At 32.7% G+C, this 22,811-nt stretch overlaps 1 protein-coding gene across 2 annotated transcripts in view; it reads left to right on the forward strand.

Moving 5' to 3' along the window:
* Positions 1–22,811, forward strand: part of LOC106467340 (synaptogenesis protein syg-2-like) — a 110,515-nt gene that overhangs the window by 45,951 nt on the left and 41,753 nt on the right. For both annotated transcript variants that reach the window (XM_022396196.1, XM_022396203.1), the window contains exons 2-3: positions 2,768–2,973; positions 15,783–15,918. In XM_022396196.1, the coding sequence (XP_022251904.1) occupies positions 2,768–2,973; positions 15,783–15,918 (342 nt within the window). The remainder of the gene's footprint in view (positions 1–2,767; positions 2,974–15,782; positions 15,919–22,811) is intronic.

A 22,811-nucleotide genomic window follows, 5' to 3' on the forward strand; every position in this document is an offset into this window, starting at 1 on the left:
GGGGCAATTTCAACGATTCCGTTGTATAACACAACAGCTTTCAAGAATACTGATTCCATCAATATTCAACCATATTATCAGTTATGGTTCAAAGAATTACTTTGAAATTATGAACAACAATTAACGTTTTTATTTACCAAATTATCTTTTCGATTTCTCTTTTCTCATTTGCCCCCTAGTGACACAGCGGTATGTCTGCGGACTTACAACGCTAGAAACCGGGTTTCGATACCCGTGGTGGGCAGAGCACAGATAGCCCTTGTGTAGCTTTGTGCATAATTAAAAACAAACAAACTCTTCTCATTTTCTTGTTTGTTATTACAAAAGTATATTTATTTCATCGATCCGTGTTTATTAATTTAAAAAAAAAATCTCAAGCTATTTTCTTAAAATCGGTATTATTGTAAATTGTTGTATTTTATTTGGGGTTATTGGATCTTTCATTATTTCTTCCCTGAAATCTCGGCTACTGGAAATTGCTAGAAGACTGGTTTTGATAACTTGATCATTCGCGTTGGCATTGTTCCAACACCACATTAATTTTGTTTCAATAACTGTCTTACGCAAAGTTTAAATTCCTTTGGTGCGTTAATTAGTTAAGCCTAGCCATGAATGAAGTGACTCTTCAGTCGTTTGCTTCTTTTCTTTCTAAATCGCTTTTTGACACGCAGTGTGTCACAGAAACTTCTTCGTTTGTTCAAAGTGACCAGCACTGTAAGGATTGCTGGTGTTAGTTGCTTTAATAACACTGACGCCTATTTATTAATTCAAAAATACAGTAAAAAATGTTTACAGTAGACAAGCTCTGATTTTAATTATTACATTTAGATCTGTAATATCGGATCATCATCGATACTAGGGATCGGAACGCTGTAATCATTAAAATCAGAACTTGCCTATCAAATAGTTGATATTATTGTATTTTTGAATCAATTATTCAGTTCAGTAGATTCCTCACTAAACATTAAAATCCCTTGAACTTAATACCCGTCTTGAGATACTATCACAAAACTGGCCAATCCTGTACTGTCAATTCTTTTTTGGTATTTTGAAAACTTACCCATATAGACACTGTTCAAATGTTATACATGGAATTTTTACAATTGATTGTATTGGTGAATCCATAAATTTACCACGAAAGTTCGACAGATTAGTTTTAACATATACAGAGAATCTGAGCGACGCGGGTGAGGAAGGGAGTTGGGTGTTTCCCTCCCGTTCCGATTAGTGGTTCTGGGACGCTCCATAAGCGTTTCCCAGTGAAGGTTGTAATTTATAAATTATATAAATAACCTTACTTAGTCTTGAACACAATATACAATCTTTCCTTCTGTCTTCTATCCACAATAAGTGAAATCTACACGCGTCTCCTTCAACTATTACCAATTTATCATGTTCTCAAAATCAGACACACTAACTCCCTCCTTGGTACTTCCAGATACACCATATAGATAAAGATATTCCCCCAGACCACACCAAAATCATGCCAAGTTTGATCCTGCTAGGTAAACAGTGCGAGGGATCATCTGGACATACATACATGCAAAGTTAAAATCTAAATTAATATAGGATAAATCATATGAAGCAATAATTGTCTATGAAGGTTCAGCGAACCCTTCGAATAAAATCTGCGTCTGTAAGTGGACTGGTAAATCCCACCTGCAGCTCCTGAAGTAATACTGGTTTCTGTGCCTTGTGGATTAAGTGGCGACTGCCATGGGAAACCGAAGAACATGATTTAACAACAAGAGGTGGATAATAATGATGTGAAGATGAGTTGTAATATTATATGTTTTCATATGAAATTATACCATGTGGTGCTTTGAAAGTATTATTTTGTGTTTGTCTGCTAGATTTGACAATGATTTGTGAGTTTTAGATAAAAGACAAGATTAGACATATGATGATACATGCAATTCTATAAACTGTTTATGCAAATTCATATAGACGTATATTATAGCTTACATATGTTTGACGGATTACACTCACTTATTTGTATTGAGAAATGGGTCTACATTCCCAGTTTTCCCCTGAAGAAGAAAGGTCCACCTTTTGAAAGCGCTCGGGTTATAGGGGTTTTATTCAATTCTATCAAGACTTCTTGAACCTACGTGTTTTTCCAATATCATGAATCTACTTTTCTTATTTTATTTCTGCCATTAGAAAGTAGTTAGAGCTGGATATACTATATCTGAAACATATAAATATGCTATATAAAGTGCATGTGCTTACGCGTGTTTATTTTATGCACTTCACAACACAAATATGAATACATTTTAAAAAATTGCGAAATTTAATTATTAATAGGTTTACAATAATAAGGGTAACGATACTTAAAATAAACATCATTATTTATTTATAACAAAAGGAGACGCAGATAAATATTATGGAATTTTACAGATTCACCATCTTCAGTATCTAAAGCGAAGTAAATTTACTAAATAAAATATAAAGGAAAATAAAACAATATTTTAAGCATGTATGTATGATCGTGTGTATTGCCACATTTATCATTTTAGAACATTTTAAGTATCTAAGCCTATATTTTATTCTATTTTAACTTAATCGTGCTTATGTCACTAATGCAATAAATATAGCTGAACGCACTGTAAGCATTATAAAGTAAAACGAAAATTTAATTTCTGTATAACTTATCACATTTATTTTAACCTTTTTACCTGTGTACGAGTTTAATGTCTTCTCCATGCAAAAACTAATTTTACACATTCTGTGCAAATATCTAATTTATTGTTCATCTGCATATTAGATTTACACGGACTCCGCATTTTGGATTTGGATGTCCCCAGTGCTGTAGAATGGGGCAATCCAGTATGGCTCAATTGTTCATTCGATCTGGAGAGTGAGGACTTGTACTCGGTGAAGTGGTACAAAAACAGCGTTGAATTTTATCGCTACCTTCCTAAGGAAGAGCCTAAGGCGCACAAGTACGAACTGCCTGGTGTTTACGTTGATGTAAGTGTTCTTATTTTTGATTAGTACAAAAATAAATTTAAAAATAGTTTTAAGTGCATCATCTATCCAGTAGAAATAGACATTTCTGAACAATTTTGGATATAAACTAAATTATATTTTCCCTTATAATAAAAACTAGAGTACATGCGAAAATATAATACGTTGAAATGCACAAACAACTGCTGCTTGAAATCACACATACATATTTCAACACACAGATTCACAAGTTTATTAGTATTTACATATTGTTTTGGTAGATCTAGATTTCAGAGCAAGGAAATATTCATACTGTGAAATAATTCAAAAATAACTTTCAGTTCTATTTTGAAAGAAATACAATGGTTTATGGGATCAAAAACAGTGCACAGTTTGCCTGATACGTTTAATATTTACTATTTCATACGTGCAGCAATTTTTATTTATTTTTTACTTTTATTTATACTTAAAATTTGAAAGACAAAAACATTTTTCTTCTGTCAAAGCTACTCATGTAGTTCTAGAATCCTACTAATCAGTGAACAAAATTCAAATTCTTTATAATGTTACGTTATTCATTTAAAGGTTCTTTAACAGTAACTAAAATCAACTATATTTGTTAAAACTAGTGATGAGAAACCAAACATAATAATGTTTTTGTTAAACACTTCAGCTAAATATAGAAGATTTCAACCTATTTTGTTAGCTTTGGTCGAACTTTAACTCTTAACAATTATCTTAAGTGGCACACTTCATTGACCTCTATTCGTAGGGAAAATTTTTGTCTTACACACACTAAGTAACACAAGTAATAAGAAATATTTTGTAAATATAAAATGATGTAGAGATGTCAGTGCCAATAAGAATGCAAACAATGTATAGGGGTGATATAGCTATACATAGATCATCCCTACATGTCTTTCAATATTAAAATTTAACGTTGCACCGTAAAATGCACGAGTACAAAATGGTTACGAGGTCGGTCTATTCGATCGACCTCGTAGCGAGAGTCTGTAATAATCAAGACATGTTTTGACTCAAGTTGGTTTTCCTTGTACGTAACTCTTAGGCTCTTAGTTACAATACATTGATGCCTACCCTGACATGACCATGATATTATGATAAACAAACTGCATACAAACAGTCAGGAATATGTAACTTCCAACTGTAGTAATTTTAAAGTCAAATATGAATTTTAGTGGGTAACGTTAAATTTTAATATTGAAAGTCATAAAGGGATGACCTATGTATAGCTGTATCATCCCTATATTCTTGTTTGCATTCTTTATGGCACTGCCATACCTACATCATTTTACCTATACAAAATGTTTTTTATTACTTACGTTGTGAGGTTTTCCCGTGACTGAAAGTTAGTGTATTCTATGAATGTTTGTAATAAAATTTAATATTATGTGTATTGATTTTTTATTACTCCTTCACTTCATACATAATATAGGGGTTCGCTCCCTAAGGATATCGATTGTATAGTGTACAAAGCAATGTGTATCTATATGTAACAATTATCTAATGTTCATCTGTTATTGGCCAGTAATTTCTGTTTCCCCTTGTACTTAAGCTTTTTGAAGGAACACCAGATGTCTGTAAAAAAGCTGGCTTCAAGAGATAATGATAACATCGCTAACACTAGAATTATTATTTTTGTTAACTTACTACTAGTTATTACGATCAAGTGATGACGTCGTACACTGCCCAGAAACACATAGTCGATTTAGGTTTAAACAGACGTTAGTGATAAAGTAGTTGTAGAGTTATCTCGACTCAAACTAGAAGAAGAAAGATGAACAATTTGGTAGGTTGGTCACTTTCTCGTTTGGTATCTTAGCGATGGTTTCTTGCCTTGTTTTGGGGTTAGTTGGGTAGAGAAACAAGTGAAATTGAATGACAATCATCTTTTAAAGTAAAACTCTCTGTCATTGTTGATTTTTTATCGTGCATATTTGTATTATGCCTATTGAGTACCTTGGCCATCCCTACATATAGAGTCTACCGACTCTATGATAAAACAGGAGCACATAGTTTCTTAGGAGCTTTCTTTGCTAAATGACTAAAAATTCTGAAACATCCTTGAGAAGAAAAAATAATATTTTACCATTTAGAAATGGCGATTATCTGTTATTATCTTTTAGTCCTATTCCTGATCACGTACTTTTAAAGATACATTATTGATTTATATGATCTTGCGCTAAGAAAAGTTGGACGGTTTTATAACACGAATTGACAGAAGAGGAACACAGTTCACACTTTAGCACATTTTAAGGAAATGATACATAACTAAAACTTGATACAAACGAAGTTATTACAAATCGTGGAAATTTTTTCAGGTCATTAAAATAACGAAGAATTAACCCAGCATAGTTTTAGAAACATTTTACATATGCTAGTTTCTTTAGATTTTGATATTTTTTCGTGATATTTGAATAATGCTAGATAAATACCGGATTAATTAAGTTATGAAAATCTCACTGGACTGTGGGTGTTTTTTTTTCATGTTGTAGTAAAATGTGTTCATAATGTATAATAGAATATATTCATTTGAAAGTGTATTGGTTCTCGATTTTAGTTTTTTCACATTGCTTAAAAATGTATTAAATAAGACAATCCAAAATTTATTTGTGTTGTTCTACATGCTCATATACTTATTTTTCTTAGCATCCATCAGAACTATAATGTAATTTTGACATTACTTCTTTTAATTTTTTGTTCGACAAAATATACACTGATATGAAAAAAAAATTATCTAACCAAAATATACATTACTATTGGAAGCTGTATTTTTTGTTTTTGATTTTTTAGTTTATACGTTTGTGTTATTTTTGGTGAGAAGGAATGTTAACACCACGTGACGAGCTCGTGGGTTAATGTTTAGGATTTTCTTTAAAACGTATGAAACGATTTGAAGTAAAAGAAAGGGTAGAGAAGGTGTTTGATTGATTTTTGGAAAAGTCAGTTAGTAGTCAGCACTATAAGTTATGAGTTTGTGTTTTCAATGTACTCGAGATACGATAAGTACTGTACGTAGGAGAAAATTATCTAGTAATTATAAATTCAATTGAAACATTATTTGTGAATTTACGTTTATCAATAGTTACATGGTACGTATATTAGTTATAAAACATGTACTCTAAGAACTATAATGCTCTTATTAACATTAAGTGGACTAGAATTTATTAGCAAATATTCCAAATGAACTTGCCAAAATATATATATAAACCGTTAGAGCAATGTAGTAAAACTGAGGTTTGCATGTCTTATGAGTTTTCTGAGACTTATGGAAATGTTAAGAACGTGTTTTAAGTATTCTTAAAATATGATATCTCATAGTTTAAAACCAAAAATATGCTTAGAACTCTGCTAAAGAAATTGGTGAATATATCTCCGGGAATGTCTCCTGGTGCTTATACGGGTAAATATGTACTTGCTAACATAATGTGAAATGAAATATAAACAATGTATGACAGTTTCAGGAGGAACTTTGTTCATCATATCATCATGTGTTTTCCTACGTCAAATCGACTTTTTTTGTTCAAGAAAAATATGCCTCTTCTAACGAGATATTCGTATTCGAAAAGTATTAGGCTAAGGAAAACAGATCAATAGGATTTCTAACAACTCCAAAATCTTTAAACATATTGTTGCAGTAAATCAAAAACTAAATGTGCTGACAGGCACTGTGAACAGTTCAATTGTTTTATGTATGACTTTATTATGAGAGTGGAAATGACAAGGAAATAGTGAAATGTAAGCACGATAAAAATAATTAAAAATTATATTAGTATTCAATTTCACTTAGATTCCATTTCAGACGTTTAACTATGTCTAATAATTTTGAAAAATAGTTGAGCAAAAGTTAATAGAATCGCACATTTCTGGAATATTAGAAAGAGAGAAAAAAACAAAACAGGATGGAACCAACAAGGTGCTATTTTTATTGAGGTTTGCTTCTTTTTTGTGATTTTAATAACAACCGGTCAGACTTGTGGTGAAATGTGTAAGATGTATGTGTAGAATGTTACAAATAAGTACGAGTGGACCACCGTGGTGTTTGATGCATCTGATGATGTACCAGATACAAAAGACACAACACATCTAAGATTAACGGGAAGTTATATTGTTACAGAAGTAAACTTCAAAGAAACTATGGTTATGCAATGAAAGGAAATATATTTTTTTAACTAAAAGAAAAACAATCAGTCATTTATTAACCTACTAAGCGATGAATTGTGGACTGCGGAGATGAAATAAAATATTTATCTGGAAGCGCAGATCTTCTTATTGCTAGACAACACCAGATTGCGCTCTGCAGCAAAGGCGTGTTAGTTGGATGCGATATAAATTTGTTGACACTGTTATTCTATTATGCACACATCTGTGTAATTCCTAATGTTATTTCACACCCAAAACAAAGACAAATCCTAAGAAATCCCACCTGCAGCTCTTGAAGTAATACTGGTTTCTGTGCCTTGTGGATTAAGTGGCGACTGCCAAGGGAAACCGAAGAACATGATTTAACAACAAAAGGTGGATAATAAGGATGTGAAGATGAGTTGTAATATTAGTTGTAATGTATCCCCAGGAATGTCTCCTGGTGCTTATACGGGTAAATATGTACTTGCTAACATAATGTGAAATGAAATATAAACAATGTATGACAGTTTATCATATAAATATGCCATTCGAGAATAAATTATGCTTAAGTTTTGTAGGTTATATTGACAGCATATATGTGGCATATACACACATACAAAAATGGAAACTAGGTGGATATATTTGCAGAAACATATTTTTTCCTTTGTATAATTCTTATTTGCAATACCACTTCAAAGGCTTTGGGAAATGCGTAGTATGAAAGGCATTCAATACTGTAATACTTATTTCAGGAAAGCTACTACTATTTTCAACAAAGAATTCTAAAGACGTAACACAATACTTTATAATTGCAATCAGAGAGGAGGAATTGGCAAACTGTGTGTTATCAAATATCTTGCTAAAAGTTTTAAAAGCACACGTTTTATTGACCCTGATACATTATTCCGGTCACCAAAGGCCGCTAAATACAATAACCTTAGACTACACTACCAAATTCAAAAATGGAAATGAAATGTCGAAAATCTAAATCCAACACTGTTTAACGGGATTTCTAACGACAGAGTGCAACTCCAAAGATTTTACCCAAAGTGATTCAAAGTATTTGCAAGACTGGGTGTAAAACAGTTAGTTACAGTTGGTTGTAAGGAAATAGGATTAAAGTATAGCGCTGCGAGCAGTCTCTTTAAGGAAATAAACTATGAGATTTCCACGTGTCTGGTGATGGTGATGGATTGAAGATGTGATGTCTTGTAAATTCAGAAGATCAGTGAACGCTATTTGATCATTAAGTTCAAGAACTGATAACTTGTAATAATATCAAGTGTCGCGTGTATCGTTTAATATTCAAAACATCTAGGTATTTACTTGTAAAGTAAAATTACACCAAGAATTACTAGACTGTGTTTTACAAAACATTTAAAGAATAAAACCTTTGACATTAATTCAAATTACTTCTTATAAATGCATCTTATGTCGTTACAATTAATTTAACCATAATTACAGATTTAGCGAAATATTATTATATATATTTTTTTTCATAATCGTCGATGTGTCCTTGGAATAAGAATTCAGAGTTTAATACATCTACAAATAATTGTATTAGAACAACTTAAGTTGTTTTTTTTTTATGTAAACTGTCATCTTTGTACATTTCGTATATCTCTGAAAGATATTAAGAAGTTTGTTTGTTTGTTATGGATTTCGCACAAAGCTACACGAGGGCCATCTGCGCTAGCCGTCCCTAATTTAGCAGTGTAAGACTAGAAGGAAGGGAGCTAGTCATCACCACCAACCGCCAACTCTTGGGCTACTCTGTTACCAACTAATAGTGGGATTGGCCGCTACCTTATAACGCCCTCAAGGCTGAAAGGGAGAGCATGTTTGGTGGGACACGGATTCGAACCCGCAACCCACAGATTGCGAGTCGAGCGCCCTAATCACCTGACCATGCCGGGCCCTATATTAAGAAGTTTAGCTGATGAAAATTTCCATATCAGATAGCATTAAACATGTACAAAACAAAGTGCAAAATATAATTTAAAATTATTCATAGTTCTCGTTATTCATTATACGAAATCGACATATTTCATTTTCACAAGGTTTGAGTCAAAAATATTAGCTTTAAAGTAGGTATCATTTTTATTATTTGAGTATAACGTTAAGTATGCCATTAAAAGTAATGAACTGAAATAACATGTATATATATATATATCAGCGATTTTAATTAACTTTTTTGCAACGTTTTACTCCAAAATATCTTCTTTAAGAAGATAGATGTCACTTTAATTATTTTATGATACTGTTAAGCAACACACTCGAAGCAATAAATCGCAATGATATCATAGAAATGTTAGTTCTATTTATTTTTGATAAAAACATATTCCAGATATCAACAATTGTGTTTTGTTTTTCGACGTTTTGCCCCAAAATAAAATATTTAGCACGCAGTTACGGAAGAGGAATTTTGATATGTTGTAATGACAGTTGTTCTAAAATGAAAACTGTTTAAAGTATTTCTGTACAAATCCCTAAGCCTTTTTTAATCTAATTAATATGAAATGTTGTTTTATATTATTACGGTAGGTGGGTAAGCGGCAAAATTAGACTCTTACAAAGCTAAGTTCGAGGGTTTCGTTTCCTCATGGTGGACGGAGTACTGATAGCCAATTGTGTTGTTTTCTCTAATAGAACAGTCTTATATTATCCAGCGTATTAGGCTTATTAGATCCATTGATTGTTTTTTGTTTTGTTTTTGCTATCAATGATTGCTAGCTTTTGGAGTTTTACCAAAAGCATCGTTAAAGTATTCGTACTGCATATAAAATTGGTGTACTTTTCCCTGCCATCATGATCCAGCCCAGATGACGAAACATAGTGAATTGTAAACGCAATAAAGAAGAAACTTTTATTCAAAAAAAGTCATGTCTATCACTAGAATGTTTTAGCATTTTCACACTACAATCCAATGACTTTTCAAATAATGATCACTCTTGGTGTAGCCCTTCCCGGAATGTCTGCAGACTTACAACGCTAAAAACTGGGTTTCGATACCCGTTGTGGCCACAGCACAAATAGCTCATTGTGTAGTTCTGTACTTAATAAAAACAAAAAACTCTTGGTGTAATCTCTGAGAATATAACAGGCATGTAACATTTACTTTAAAATATAAAAACCTAAAAACGTGTAATAAATTTAATATCTAGATTGCGAATGTCAATTTCTTTTTCAGAAACCTAAATAAAAATAAATTGAAGTTTCAGTATATTGTCCATGTACATAGATACCAGATGATCTAATCTGACTACTTATGTGTAAACGCTTATCTAGACTGATGGTGTTTACTAGAACCTTAACCACCCACATACACATATATATTATTCGAAACAAACTTGAAAATCGATTCCACTATCCTAACATTCTGTGCTGTAATCGTACACCATTTTCCATTTTTTTGCATATGTCCACCAGTGAGTCCGCTGGAGGTTTACGGACGTATATCGCTAAAATCTGGAGGTTCTATTACCCATGGTGGACAGAGCACAGATAACCCATTTTGGAGCTTTGCTCTAAAACAACAACAATAGTAATATGCGTACACAAATTAATTAATCACCTGATTTTTCAATTTGTCGTACAAGTCATATAAATGTAGAAATGTAAAATGTAATATTATGATTAATCTATAAAACAGCAAACAAGAGAAAAAATATCTTCAAATTTCACTTGGACAAGACTGTTGGTGAGTAGCTAGCAAAAGTGGCATCTTCAAATACTCTTTCTTTGAATACTTCTTAAAAGGCATCTGTCAGAGTCAACGAACAATTGTAGTCGAGAAAAGAAACATCTTTCAACTATTGATGACAAACCATGGAAAAAAAATGACGGATAGACAAGGTTGTAATGCACAACAGATATGATTGAATCTCAATTGACATATTCTTCCATAAGTGGCTTCTAGCTTTACAATTCAATAAAGAAATACAAGAAGCTGTGAAAAGTCACATGAAAGACAATCCGATAACCGCTCCCTACAGATACAAACAGGAAATTAATTAGTTCTTAGAACGCAAACTGTGGACAAGGAATCTGGAAAATTGCGACGTGGTTTTCATAACAAAATAAAACAACAATAGGGTACTTGATTTTTTCTTTCGCTGTTCCAAATGTGCAAGCTGCTTTAACTGGTGTAATGGTGTGGAGAATGCTTTAGTAAGTCTTGTGATTTCTTTAAACAAACGAATGCGGTCTCGAATATATTTGGATACGTTGCGGATCAAGGCCACCTTATATTGCTACATGTATATATATATATATATCCAACCTGACGGAGAAGGGTTTTACCAAGACAATAATACAAAAATAATCGACACTTGTTTTATTCAACATTAGAGAAAAGAACATCAATAATCCTCTTTAGCCAGCACAATTGCTAGATACCAGTTTGATTGTACATCTTTGGGATAAACTTGTGCATATGTTATTACCGTAAATTCCTAATGATGTATTTGAGTCAATTGCAAACCGTTCTGCTCAATGAATGGGTTAACGTCAAACAAAACCAGTTATGGCATCTCAGAATTTATGATACGTTTAGTCAAGACTATTATGGACTATTAAAGTCTCCTGTGAGAGTATATGAAAATGTTATGTGTTACGTCACACATATCTGTAATACAAAAAAAAAAAACATTTCCGCAATAAATGACCCAAAAAATAATATTTTACTAATGCATTACTAACCTTTTAAATTAATGAATGAAACATTCTCTTTCTTTTTTCTTTAACAGAAGATCTACTCATATAGATGTGCTCATATTCTAAATATTTAATTTCATTTAGCCCAAATCTTGAGTCCCAAACCCAGGTTGAGCAGCGGTAAGTTTACACTGCAGTGGTTTCCAATGAACACTAGCGTGTCGTGGCAAGTTGTAAGGGGCGTCACGAGTGTTTCGACAAACAAAGAACAATTAATAAAATAAAAAAATTACAAAAAATATTGCATGAGGCAGTAGAGATGTCGCATAACTCAGGGTAAGTAGGTTAGGGTGTTTGTTGTCAGTGAAAAAAATTTGGAAACCGCTGGTTTACGGATTTAACCCAATGGACAGAGTGCATATAGTCAGTTGTGGTTGTGTAGGATTTTCTTTACATTTTCACGTTTGAACCTTTATTGCTAACACGCTCATTTTCTTATTAAAACCTGGTTTTCTTAGCTTAATGGCAAGATACCCTAGTATTCTAAAATAGAACTATTCCTAAGAATGGAGAATGACTTGGACAAAACTGCAGGTGTGTACACAACATCACGTTTATTTAAACTGGAGTTATAGGTTTTATCGTGATAGCGTTCTTTTATTCGACTCTAGAGTTCTCTAGTGGTTGATCCACAACATCTCTGGTTGTATCTCAGGATTGTGAACATATATATCGATAGCGAGGTTCAAAGTCTAAGAACCTTTTTTTTTTTAATTGTTTCAGTATGTGTGTGTGAATTATTCTATCCTATTCAATAGGAAATAATGTCAGCAGCACCCACCACTCATCATCCACACTAAGGGGTTGATTGTTCCTGTTATAACATACCAATGCCCCCAGTTGCACAGCGGCATGTCTGCGGACTTACAACGCTAGAAACCGGGTTTCGATACCCGTGGTGGGCAGAGCACAGATAGCTCAATGTGTAGCTTTGTGCTTAATTGCAAACAAACAAACATACCAATATCTTAAAGCACTGGGAATATTTTGTGATATAGCATGGACTGACACTCCAGGACCCCACCACAGGGTTAACCCGCTGCCAATTCCGTTCCTAATTCAATAGGAACTCGATATTAGATTACCAAATTAAAAGTCAGTGCTAATAAGTGAGATAAATTAATAACTTCTGTAATTAATCTTGAAACAAGGTGTCTATTAACAGATGCGCATCGAAGTAAATGTTTACATCATCGACTTTTGTATACTTAAATAGAATGATATATCCTGTTAGAAAATTCAGAAAATAAATTAGTTATTCGAAGACTTGCTGTTTTCTAACGTCATAAATATTTTATATCTTAAAAGAGAAATGTTCTCAAGATATAAATGTTTTATATAAGTAGCATATTATATAAATATACCATTCGAGAAGATATTATGCTTAAGTTTTGTAGGTTATATTAACAGCATCTTGGCCTACGCAGTAAACGCGAATACCCAGCTTGATGGATTCTTAGAATTATCTTGAGATTTTATACAAACTACTCAAACAATAAAAAGATGGATAATTCTACTTATTTATACAAGCATTTCCATTAACCATTTTCGTGTTATGCAAGACTGATCTAGAAAAGTTCTGAGATGTGAACAGCATCGAAGCAATTGTCCTGTAAATATATATTATACTATGATGTAAACTACTTCACTGATTTTTTGCATCAAAAGTTTCAGATCACATTACATAAAACTACCAGTTATTCACAAGAAATGGTTTGAAAATACGACAATCTCGTTGTGGCAAGATACAGTTCACTCTTTTTATGAGCAACTAGGGATTTTTTATCGATTCTGTCCTCTTATTTGTATAGGCTAATAGCTTTGTTTCCTGACAAATCCTTCCTTGTTCACAAACAGTTAACAGCAGTTAAAGCTTCGGAAGAAGTGGATGAAAGCATCCAAGATGTTTCATTCTATACGCTTAGTTTTATAGAATACATTTACCATTTCCTACTTTAAACTATGTATTTTAGGCGTACCATAGATTACCTCAGTTGTTTTCTCCACCTCTTTATCATAACAATTCGAACAGTTTTTCTCTGATTCATTGTGAAACGGAATCAACTTGATGCAGCTACTTACGTGACTAGAATGGGCTCTATTTATACACCGTCAATGAATGTGAAACATTATGAAAATGTTGAATGTTTACAGTAAATCATATTTCATTAATAATTAGTTGTTTAACAAGTTAACACATAAATATATATGGTAGTATAACCTAGATTAATTTCTGCATTTAAATCCATTTAAACTAATTAGCATGACATCAACATAGCAAATAACATCATACAATACTTCGTGTTCTGTGCCCTAATAAATCAAAACTAACACTCAGTCTCCATAGTATTTGTTTTGTTTGTTTGTTGTTAAGCACAAAGCTACACAATGCGTTATTTGTGCTCTGCCCACCCGATTTGTAGCGTTATAAGCTTTAAGATTTACCGCTGAAACACTAACTCACCTTCCATAACCTAAAGATAATATACAGCGAATGATATATCTCAAATATATATTGTTAAAGTCATTCTAATTTTATAATAATCCAAAACGGAAACTTGTACAAATTGAATAATTTTTTTAATGTGAATTTGAGTAACTTTAGTTCGATGTTTTACGAATAGATTGGATTTCATGACATAAATCATTCTTCCTTTTCTTCTATCTTTGAAGGTAGTATTATTTAGTATTTTGTATAACCATCATATATTTTCAACTTATCAAACTGTTCAGTCCGTTAATGTTTTTCCATATTATTTTTCATGTTATTTGTTAGAAAATATATAAATATATATATACAATATTAACACATAACAACTTTTGACCTGTTGATTTATATTATTACAATGATAAAGATGTACAAATTTAACACTCTTTCACTGAACAATGTTTATTATGAACATAATCTTTTATATTATTGCTTTACGTTAATGCAGTCCAGGAGTTATTTCACATCCCCATCTATATACTTCATTGCCGTATATTATTCTCTATGCACATAAATTATGCTTCTAATCTTGTTTCATATATGCATAAGATTAAATTACTTGCATATCTAAGTTAGTCACCAACTAAAGCTTACATTTCATACGTATATTTAGGGGAAAATTAAATGAAATTAAAATTAGAGACTAACGCACTGAAGTTTGTTACTAAATTGCATTATTAACTTCTAATCAAGCAAGCTACCTACGTAGATCAGAACCGAAAAATATCAATCTTGCAATGAGTATAGTTAATTAAATATACTGTTCTTGCTTAAAATGATTAGAACTGTTTAATTATTTGGGTAGCCTCGCTTTAAGCGATATTTTCAGCCTTAATCCCAAAGCAGTTACAGAAACATTCAGCATATTTCGAAACGTTCAAAAAATTCAGACGATTTTTTTTTTCAAAATCAGCACCTCCCTGTGGGTCAGCGTTAAGTTTATGCTTAAGTATGTGATTCGATTCTCCTCGGTGGACAAAGTGCAGATAGCCCATTAGGTAGGTTTGAACTACGAAAACAAGAACAACAAAATACAGTTAGGATTCCCTTCAAAAGCAAAACTGAAAAAGATTTTCATTATTTGAGAATTGAGCTTTTCTTGTGATAATATTTGGTGTGTTACGTAATAACAAGAACAATGGATAATATCTTTAAAAGTGTTTGGATTTTGTGCGTTATTAATTATGGTATCTTTACGATGTTTTAAGAGTAAACATATTCCAAATGCTAACATTTTTTCTTCTATGAAATATGTAGATTTAAAATAATTAGTCCACACAATTATGCTATAAGCGGAGAATAAAACATGGGGCTAAATATTTTGTGTTCATAATTAATATTCACCGCAATGAAGCAATATAGTTATAACGATGATGTTTTTTTTTGTTTTTTTTTAACAGAATCTGTCGGGTATTTTGTTTCGCTCTTAAAGGGGTTCTTTTCATGTGCAATAATTAAAATATGATATTAATTTCACTTCCAGCTGAAGAACTCTGGAGAGAACCATGTATCGTTAACTCACACAGACTTGGACTCGGAAGGAATCTATCGTTGTGAAATATCTGCTGAAGCTCCTTCTTTCCAAACTGAACGAGCTGAACGAGAACTAAATATTTATGGTAGGATATTTCTTTTGAAATAATAGAACACCCAAATGACAAAATATGTATTTTCTAAATAACTAAAAAATATTAGAAGTTACTTGACACATCATCCTTAAACCACACTTTCCTTCAGATCGTGTTGTACATTACTTACTTCTGACAACACTTTCCTAAAATTGTGCTATACTTGCAATTCGAATTCCCTTTAACGTATTAAGATAGTGCTTATTCCTATCGTAGTACCACACGCATTAAATTTATTTCTATTACTACAATCAACAACATATAGGTTTAGAACGACGTTTGTTTCTTACCGTCGGCATTTTCTTTTCTTCCTTCGCTCTCCCTCCTTCTGTTTATTCAGTCTCTCCTTCACGTTTCCTGGCCTTTTTATTTTCGTTTAACTCTTGGCTATTGTACATTTTTCTCAAACTCATTTTGTACAAGTTTGTTTCTTTCCGACTTTTTACGCCTACTTTGATTATAACGTTTCATAATCACAGAAGGGTCCTGTTGCCGGTGCTCCCTCTAATAGTTTCCTAATCATTTATAGTGCTACATACCATTAATCCCTTAGAGACTGCCCAACTGACGGCTGCTTTCTCCCCTCTTTCAACCCAAACCGAGGTTTCTTACAACTAACTTCATAACAAAGTGAAATGCTCAACACATTGAAATAAAGACAAAATGTTCAGGTGAAATAATTTATTTCTCAAAATATTTTTTTCATACGTGTAAAGGGCGAGAGTGTCTAGAGTTGTTAAATGCCCAGACTCTGCGACTCAGGGGACTCATGGTTTGCCTCCTGTTGTTGTAAACTTGTGTTTGATACTTTGTGACCAGTTGGCGGTGAGCGTTTTTAAGTAGCTGTCTTCTCTCTAGTATATGAATTGAAAATTAAGAACAACTAATGCAGATAGTCCTTGTGGAGCCTAACATGAAAATGCTACATAAATAAACAAAATAAGTTTAAAATATTTCCGCTTACTTCCAAAAAATGTGTATCACGTTTTGTTTTTGTGTCTGCTTTAACTTCCTGAAATTGTCTAACATTATAAAGAAATTGTGCAAAATATAATTACTAATTAAAAAAAAGGTGCAGAATCAATGTTAAAGCATCATATTAAGATTGCACGAGTTTTTGGTTATGTAAAACTGTATTACCATATATAATATTTTATTGAGCGTCGAAACTATATGGAAAGTAAACAAGCAGTCGTTATTTTATTACATTTTTTTAAATTATGACATTAGTATAACCTAATCTTAGTGGAAGTGCTCTCTAGTAGGTACTTGGACGTTTAAAGTTATTTTACACTGACTTAAATAAGCAGAAATCCAAAATGACAATAGAAAATTCGCATTAAATATTAAACAGCTTAACGACTCCAACACCTATGATATAATGTAGTCTAAAATTTAAAATAGTATTTTAAATTACATTTATTACCAACTTCAAACTACTTATTTGTCTTAAACGATTGCAGCGACACTAATAAAGGCCTCTGGGGCCAAACTTCATGAACAAAAAATGTTTTAAGAGCTAACTTAAATTAGATAATAGCCTTGATATCTTGAATTCAAAGTTAATGGATTATTATTTACGTTACCAAAATTTTCAAGCAGGAAATTGTTGTATTATTACAATATTTCAAAATTACCGAGTATGAAGTAAGTGCTATTAAAATGTACAATGTTAAGTTGTATCACTACGTGATATGGTAGTCCCAAATAAAGGGTTATAAATATTACCCATTCTATAACGTGCATTACAAAGTTCAAAGTCATCATGTGGACATTAACGGTGAAATGTATAACTGAATAATTCACTCCATAAGAATTATGATAGATTAAGCACATAAATAGTGTAAAACAAATAACTTATTCCATGAAAACAAAAATACTTAAACCATGAAAATAAGGGGGAATATGATTATACATGCCAGTTCAGACACTGCACGGGAAACTTAAAATAGACTTTAAATATTCATAAGTATAACTCGTAAAAAATGGTCTTCGTGTGACAAGCTCGTGACTGGCCACAAGCTAAGTGTTTGAATAATGTATTAAAAACTGCGTTTTTTAAACCGCTGAAATGTTGATTTTTATTTATTTTTTCTGTTATGCTGCGTTTCAAGTAAGAGATAAAACGAATGAAACTTATATCATATACTGTGGATTAAACATCTTTGAAAACAAAGATGTTCTAGTTCACAGGCTGTTCTCAAAACTACTGTTTCTATTCTCATAACTGTAATTACGCAATGAGAGAAAAAACCACGAGATTAATCTCACACCAGACAAACTTTCCGTAGACATCTAACATACGAGGACGTCGACTTCTTAGACCAGTTTAAGTACATCAAAGGTAATAAAAGTCCGTTACAGCTGTATCGGAAAACGTAACAACTGTGTGTTTGAAGGGAATTATTATGAATTTTGAGATGAGAAGTTTTATGAGAGAATTCGTCATTCTGAAATCTATGTTTATATTTTATTAACGGTTTTGTTTTGTGTTGAAGTTAAGCACAAATCTACACAATGGGCTATCCGTGTGCTGCCCACCACGGGCATAAATCCAGTTTCTAGCGTTGTATGTCCGCAGACATACCACTGTGTCATTGGGGGGCTTTATTAACGGTCTCAGAAGACATGCTCAACTCTGTCGAAACGTTTTTTTCTGGGTAAGAGGGTTCTTTTGTAACCATAATCTTAACTTTGAGGCGGACGGCGTTACTCTGAATTGAATTGGGTTTGGGTTTTAAAGCCTACATCTTCCGCTACGTGGGTTTCTCCTCTTATAGAGAGCGCTGAAATTTCTCTTCTTCGAAATATTGTGTCTTTTAACTCTACTTTGTTTAACAGTCTTTTCCTGAGAAAATTGTGACAGATTTCTCTTGGAATGCTAGGGAATTGACTATACGTGTTTCTTAACAGTATAGACATAGCCAAGATTGGGAAATATTGTGTCTTTTAACTCTACTTTGTTTAACAGTCTTTTCCTGAGAAAATTGTGACAGATTTCTCTTGGAATGCTAGGGAATTTACTATACGTGTTTCTTAACAGTATAGACATAGCCAAGATTGGGAAATATTATCACTATCAACACAATGTCCGAAAGACAAAATAGAAGTAAACTATAATAAGTACATTTATCTTTCATGGAAGAGAAAAAACATATTTAACATACCGGTAACCGAAGTAATCGACGTAAGAATAAGAACAGTTTATGATACCGAAAATGGCAGTTTTAGTTATAAACTAGGTAGTGGTAATGGTTCTTTTCTAACCAAACACAAATATTTTTTAGTTATTTAGTCGTCGCGTAATATACTTTCAAATAACACAGTTTCAGCTTAATGTAAAAATACACAAATATGAAAGAAATGTAAGAAGGCAAGAGAAATTGTTTTCATGAGCAAAAACAATAAAATATTTCACAAAAAAACATATGTTTGGTAGGTAACCCAACAGCTCTCTGAGCACGAAATATTTAAACTGGTTTAGAATTAGTTGTGCAATGAATAAAAGAAATATTTCCCGTGGGCCGCATCCATTCAACTAGACGTCTTGAATTTTAATCGTCTGAGGGTAAAATCATATATGGAACAATGTGAAAAGATATTCTGTTAAAATAAATAGTATTTAATAAACTAGATGTACTTGCGCAGGGATACCCAAAGGTGTCCTGTTTCAATAGTAGATAAAACTAAAATTGTGAAAAACAAATTTTTATTTCTTGCTTTTGAAGTTCATATGTTCTGCTGTGTTGTAGTCTACAGAATGCGTAATTCTTCTCCTGATTCATGGCATGCGCAAGTTTTATTGACGTCACGACAGTACAAATTGCAACGTTAAGCCTCTCTTATATGACATCATTTCAGTGTCTATTGACTAACTGTATAGTGGTGCGAGTGGTTAAAACAGGTGACCCCTTTCCAGCGGCCTTCAGCCCCTTTCAGGGAAAATACTATATTCTGTTATATAAGTACGATATGACAAAGAGATACCGCACCAGCTGTAACGGCAAAATTATGAAATAAGACACACTAGAATTAATAATAAACGAAATACTTTAATAGATCCATAACAAAGATTACAGCATATCAACAGTAAAACGTGAAATAAAAGTGATTACAAAAACAAGGATGAAGTGCTGCAGTTTTCAGAAGCTACAAAAACGACGAAATATTAAGTTATCTCGCCGACGGAAAGACTAGTGAGCTACAGTTAAGAGTAAGTTGACGAGATGCTGCAAATGAGAAGTGGAACAGTGAATATAAACATTTCAAATGGCGAACACCACGTCAAGATAACTCGCTTCACCAGAAGAACAGAATGTTATCCAGTTTAAAATGATCAAACGAGATATCATACATTATAAGGGAAGAGAAGATTACAAAGTGCTCCTCTAATGGTTTTGTGCTTTAGTTGTTATCAGAGGCAACGAAACGATAATAATTACAACTTCAGAAGCTGGCAAAGTAATTATCTTTATTGGTAAAACTCTTTCTGAATCCTTATGTGTATGTTACATACATGTATATTTACAGAGATTACATGATATAAGAAGAAGAAAAAAGATAAGCAAAGAGTTTTGAATTTAGCATATGCAGGAGAGGAGAAAAAAGTTTGCAAAGTCTATATTTAAGAAAATACTCCCTTTTAATTATTTGCTCTACATCTCATCTTCGTTCCACATTAATCATATGGCTGTGTAAGTGTCTCGTTACTTTATCAAAAATATACTATTTCTTTCTTGTGAAGATTGTTTGTTTGTAAACCTAACTTAACGTTTGACATGTACATAAGCTGAGGTTCTTACATATATTAGCGGAAATTCCCGCCCTTCGGGCAGGTATAACTGCTTGTTCCTTCTGAAGGCGGCCCGGCATGGCCAGGTGGTTAAGGCACTCGACTCGCAATCTGAGGGTCGCGGGTTCGAATTTCTGTCACACCAAACATGCTCGCCCTTTCAGTCGTGCGGGCGTTATAATGTGACGGTCAATCCCACTATTCGTTGGTAAAAGAGTAGCCCAAGAGTTGGCGGTGGGTGGTGATGACTAGCTGCCTTCCCTCTAGTCTTACACTGCTAAATTAGGGACGGCTAGCGCAGATAGCCCTCGTGTAGCTTTGCGCGAAATTCAAAAAAAATAACATATTTCTGTTGTAGCCAATTTTATTCCTTGAAGTGATTAAGTTATATTTATAAAAGCCTTTAATGTGAACAGTAAAAAAATATCCTTTTTTTAACATTTCTATTTGACATTTCACATAATTTCGTATTTTTCCATTTCCTTTTTTTTGATAGGTGGTGTTAAAAAAGCTTCAACAAAAAAGGTCGATTTATAATGTTATAAATCTTACCCCCCTCCCCAAAAAAAGAGAGGAAGAAGAAAAGAAACGAAATAAAGAGCTGTATGAAATAGTTGAAGTTTGATACAACAGATGGCGATGTTAAATAATAAAATATATCAATATACTACATTGCAAAGTATTGAAAACAACTGTAAATAAAAATAAGAGAACAAGCACGCCATAAACTTTTTATCAAATTATACTTTTAAAAGTAAGCAAGAGTTATATTATTTGTGTGTTTGTATAATTTTTTTTATCAAATGCGTTTAATATGGGGCCATTTACGGGAGGAGATTCCAAGAAAATAAGCTTAATGTATCTAAGTTTCAAATGGACAGCAACTGCCTGTTGTAGAAACCTACAAATGTAGAGGACGACGTTTCGAAAGCCTTCCGCCTTTCGTCTTCGTCTTAGATTCATTATGAATAATCTGCCTAAACAACCTATCAAAGCTTAATGTACTTACGAAACGTCTTACTATCAACACTGTTTATTTACGGTAGGACGTTTCGAAAAAAGAAGACTGCAAGCAGATCGACCAAGAAGCGTTACACCTCACCTCAGTTCTTCCCACTGAACCGCTCTGTCAAGGAACGTGTTGAAAACTTAGTCTGATGAGAATTTTTGCTTGGTATTTCGGTCTTACATGTGGTATAAGCGATTTTAGTAAAATGATATGTTATTAAAGGCATTTTATGGAAAACACATAAAAAAGTAATTCTAATATACATTAGTTATAAATCCTTTAGTGGATATCACACAAAAATGCCACGTTGTAAGAACTGGTAACTATATAAATATAATAGTACTGTCTGTTGTCTGTCCATGTAACTACTTTGCAGGGTGTGGATGGATCTTCACCAAAATTGGTATGGAGGTTCATCAGGTCCATGTGGGGTACATACAGATGTTTAGTTTTGCATTTTACGGTTTTTATGGGCTTTTTTTTATCACTAGTTCGCCCCCTGTTGATGGATCTTCACCAAATTTGACATGAAAGTTTGTTGAGTCCATGTGAAGATACATGCAAACTTACGGTTTCACATTTTGTGTTTTGTAGATTTTATGGGTATTTTTGCGTTTTTTTCTTCTATTACATATATGGGAAGCAACTAACGAAAAACAAACAAACAAATAAACACAAAGCACGGGCTATATAGCTAGGAAAGATAACCCTCCGACCAAAAAAAAACTTTGGGTATGAGGCTGAGCATATCTCTAGCCGTACTTCAAATTAAACAAATAATAAGGTAAAATACTTGGAAGTTCAGTTATCTCTCAATAGATGAAGAAAGAAATAATAGGGAAAAATACTTGGAAGTTCAGTTATCTCTCAATAGATGGAGAAAAAAAATTAAGAAAAAATACTTGGAAGTTCAGTTATCTGAACAGAGACTGTACTGAACTATTATTAAAAAAACCTTTACTTAAAACACAATAGAAATAAGTTATAACACTACCTGATATTTGCACAACAAACACGCCTTTATGTTCGTCCAATAACTATCAATTTAAATCCCTTTTTTGTTCATTCCAGAATGAAAGATGC

This window comes from Limulus polyphemus, unplaced genomic scaffold (assembly GCF_000517525.1).
Source record: "Limulus polyphemus unplaced genomic scaffold, Limulus_polyphemus-2.1.2 Scaffold79, whole genome shotgun sequence".
NCBI lineage: Eukaryota > Metazoa > Arthropoda > Merostomata > Xiphosura > Limulidae > Limulus > Limulus polyphemus.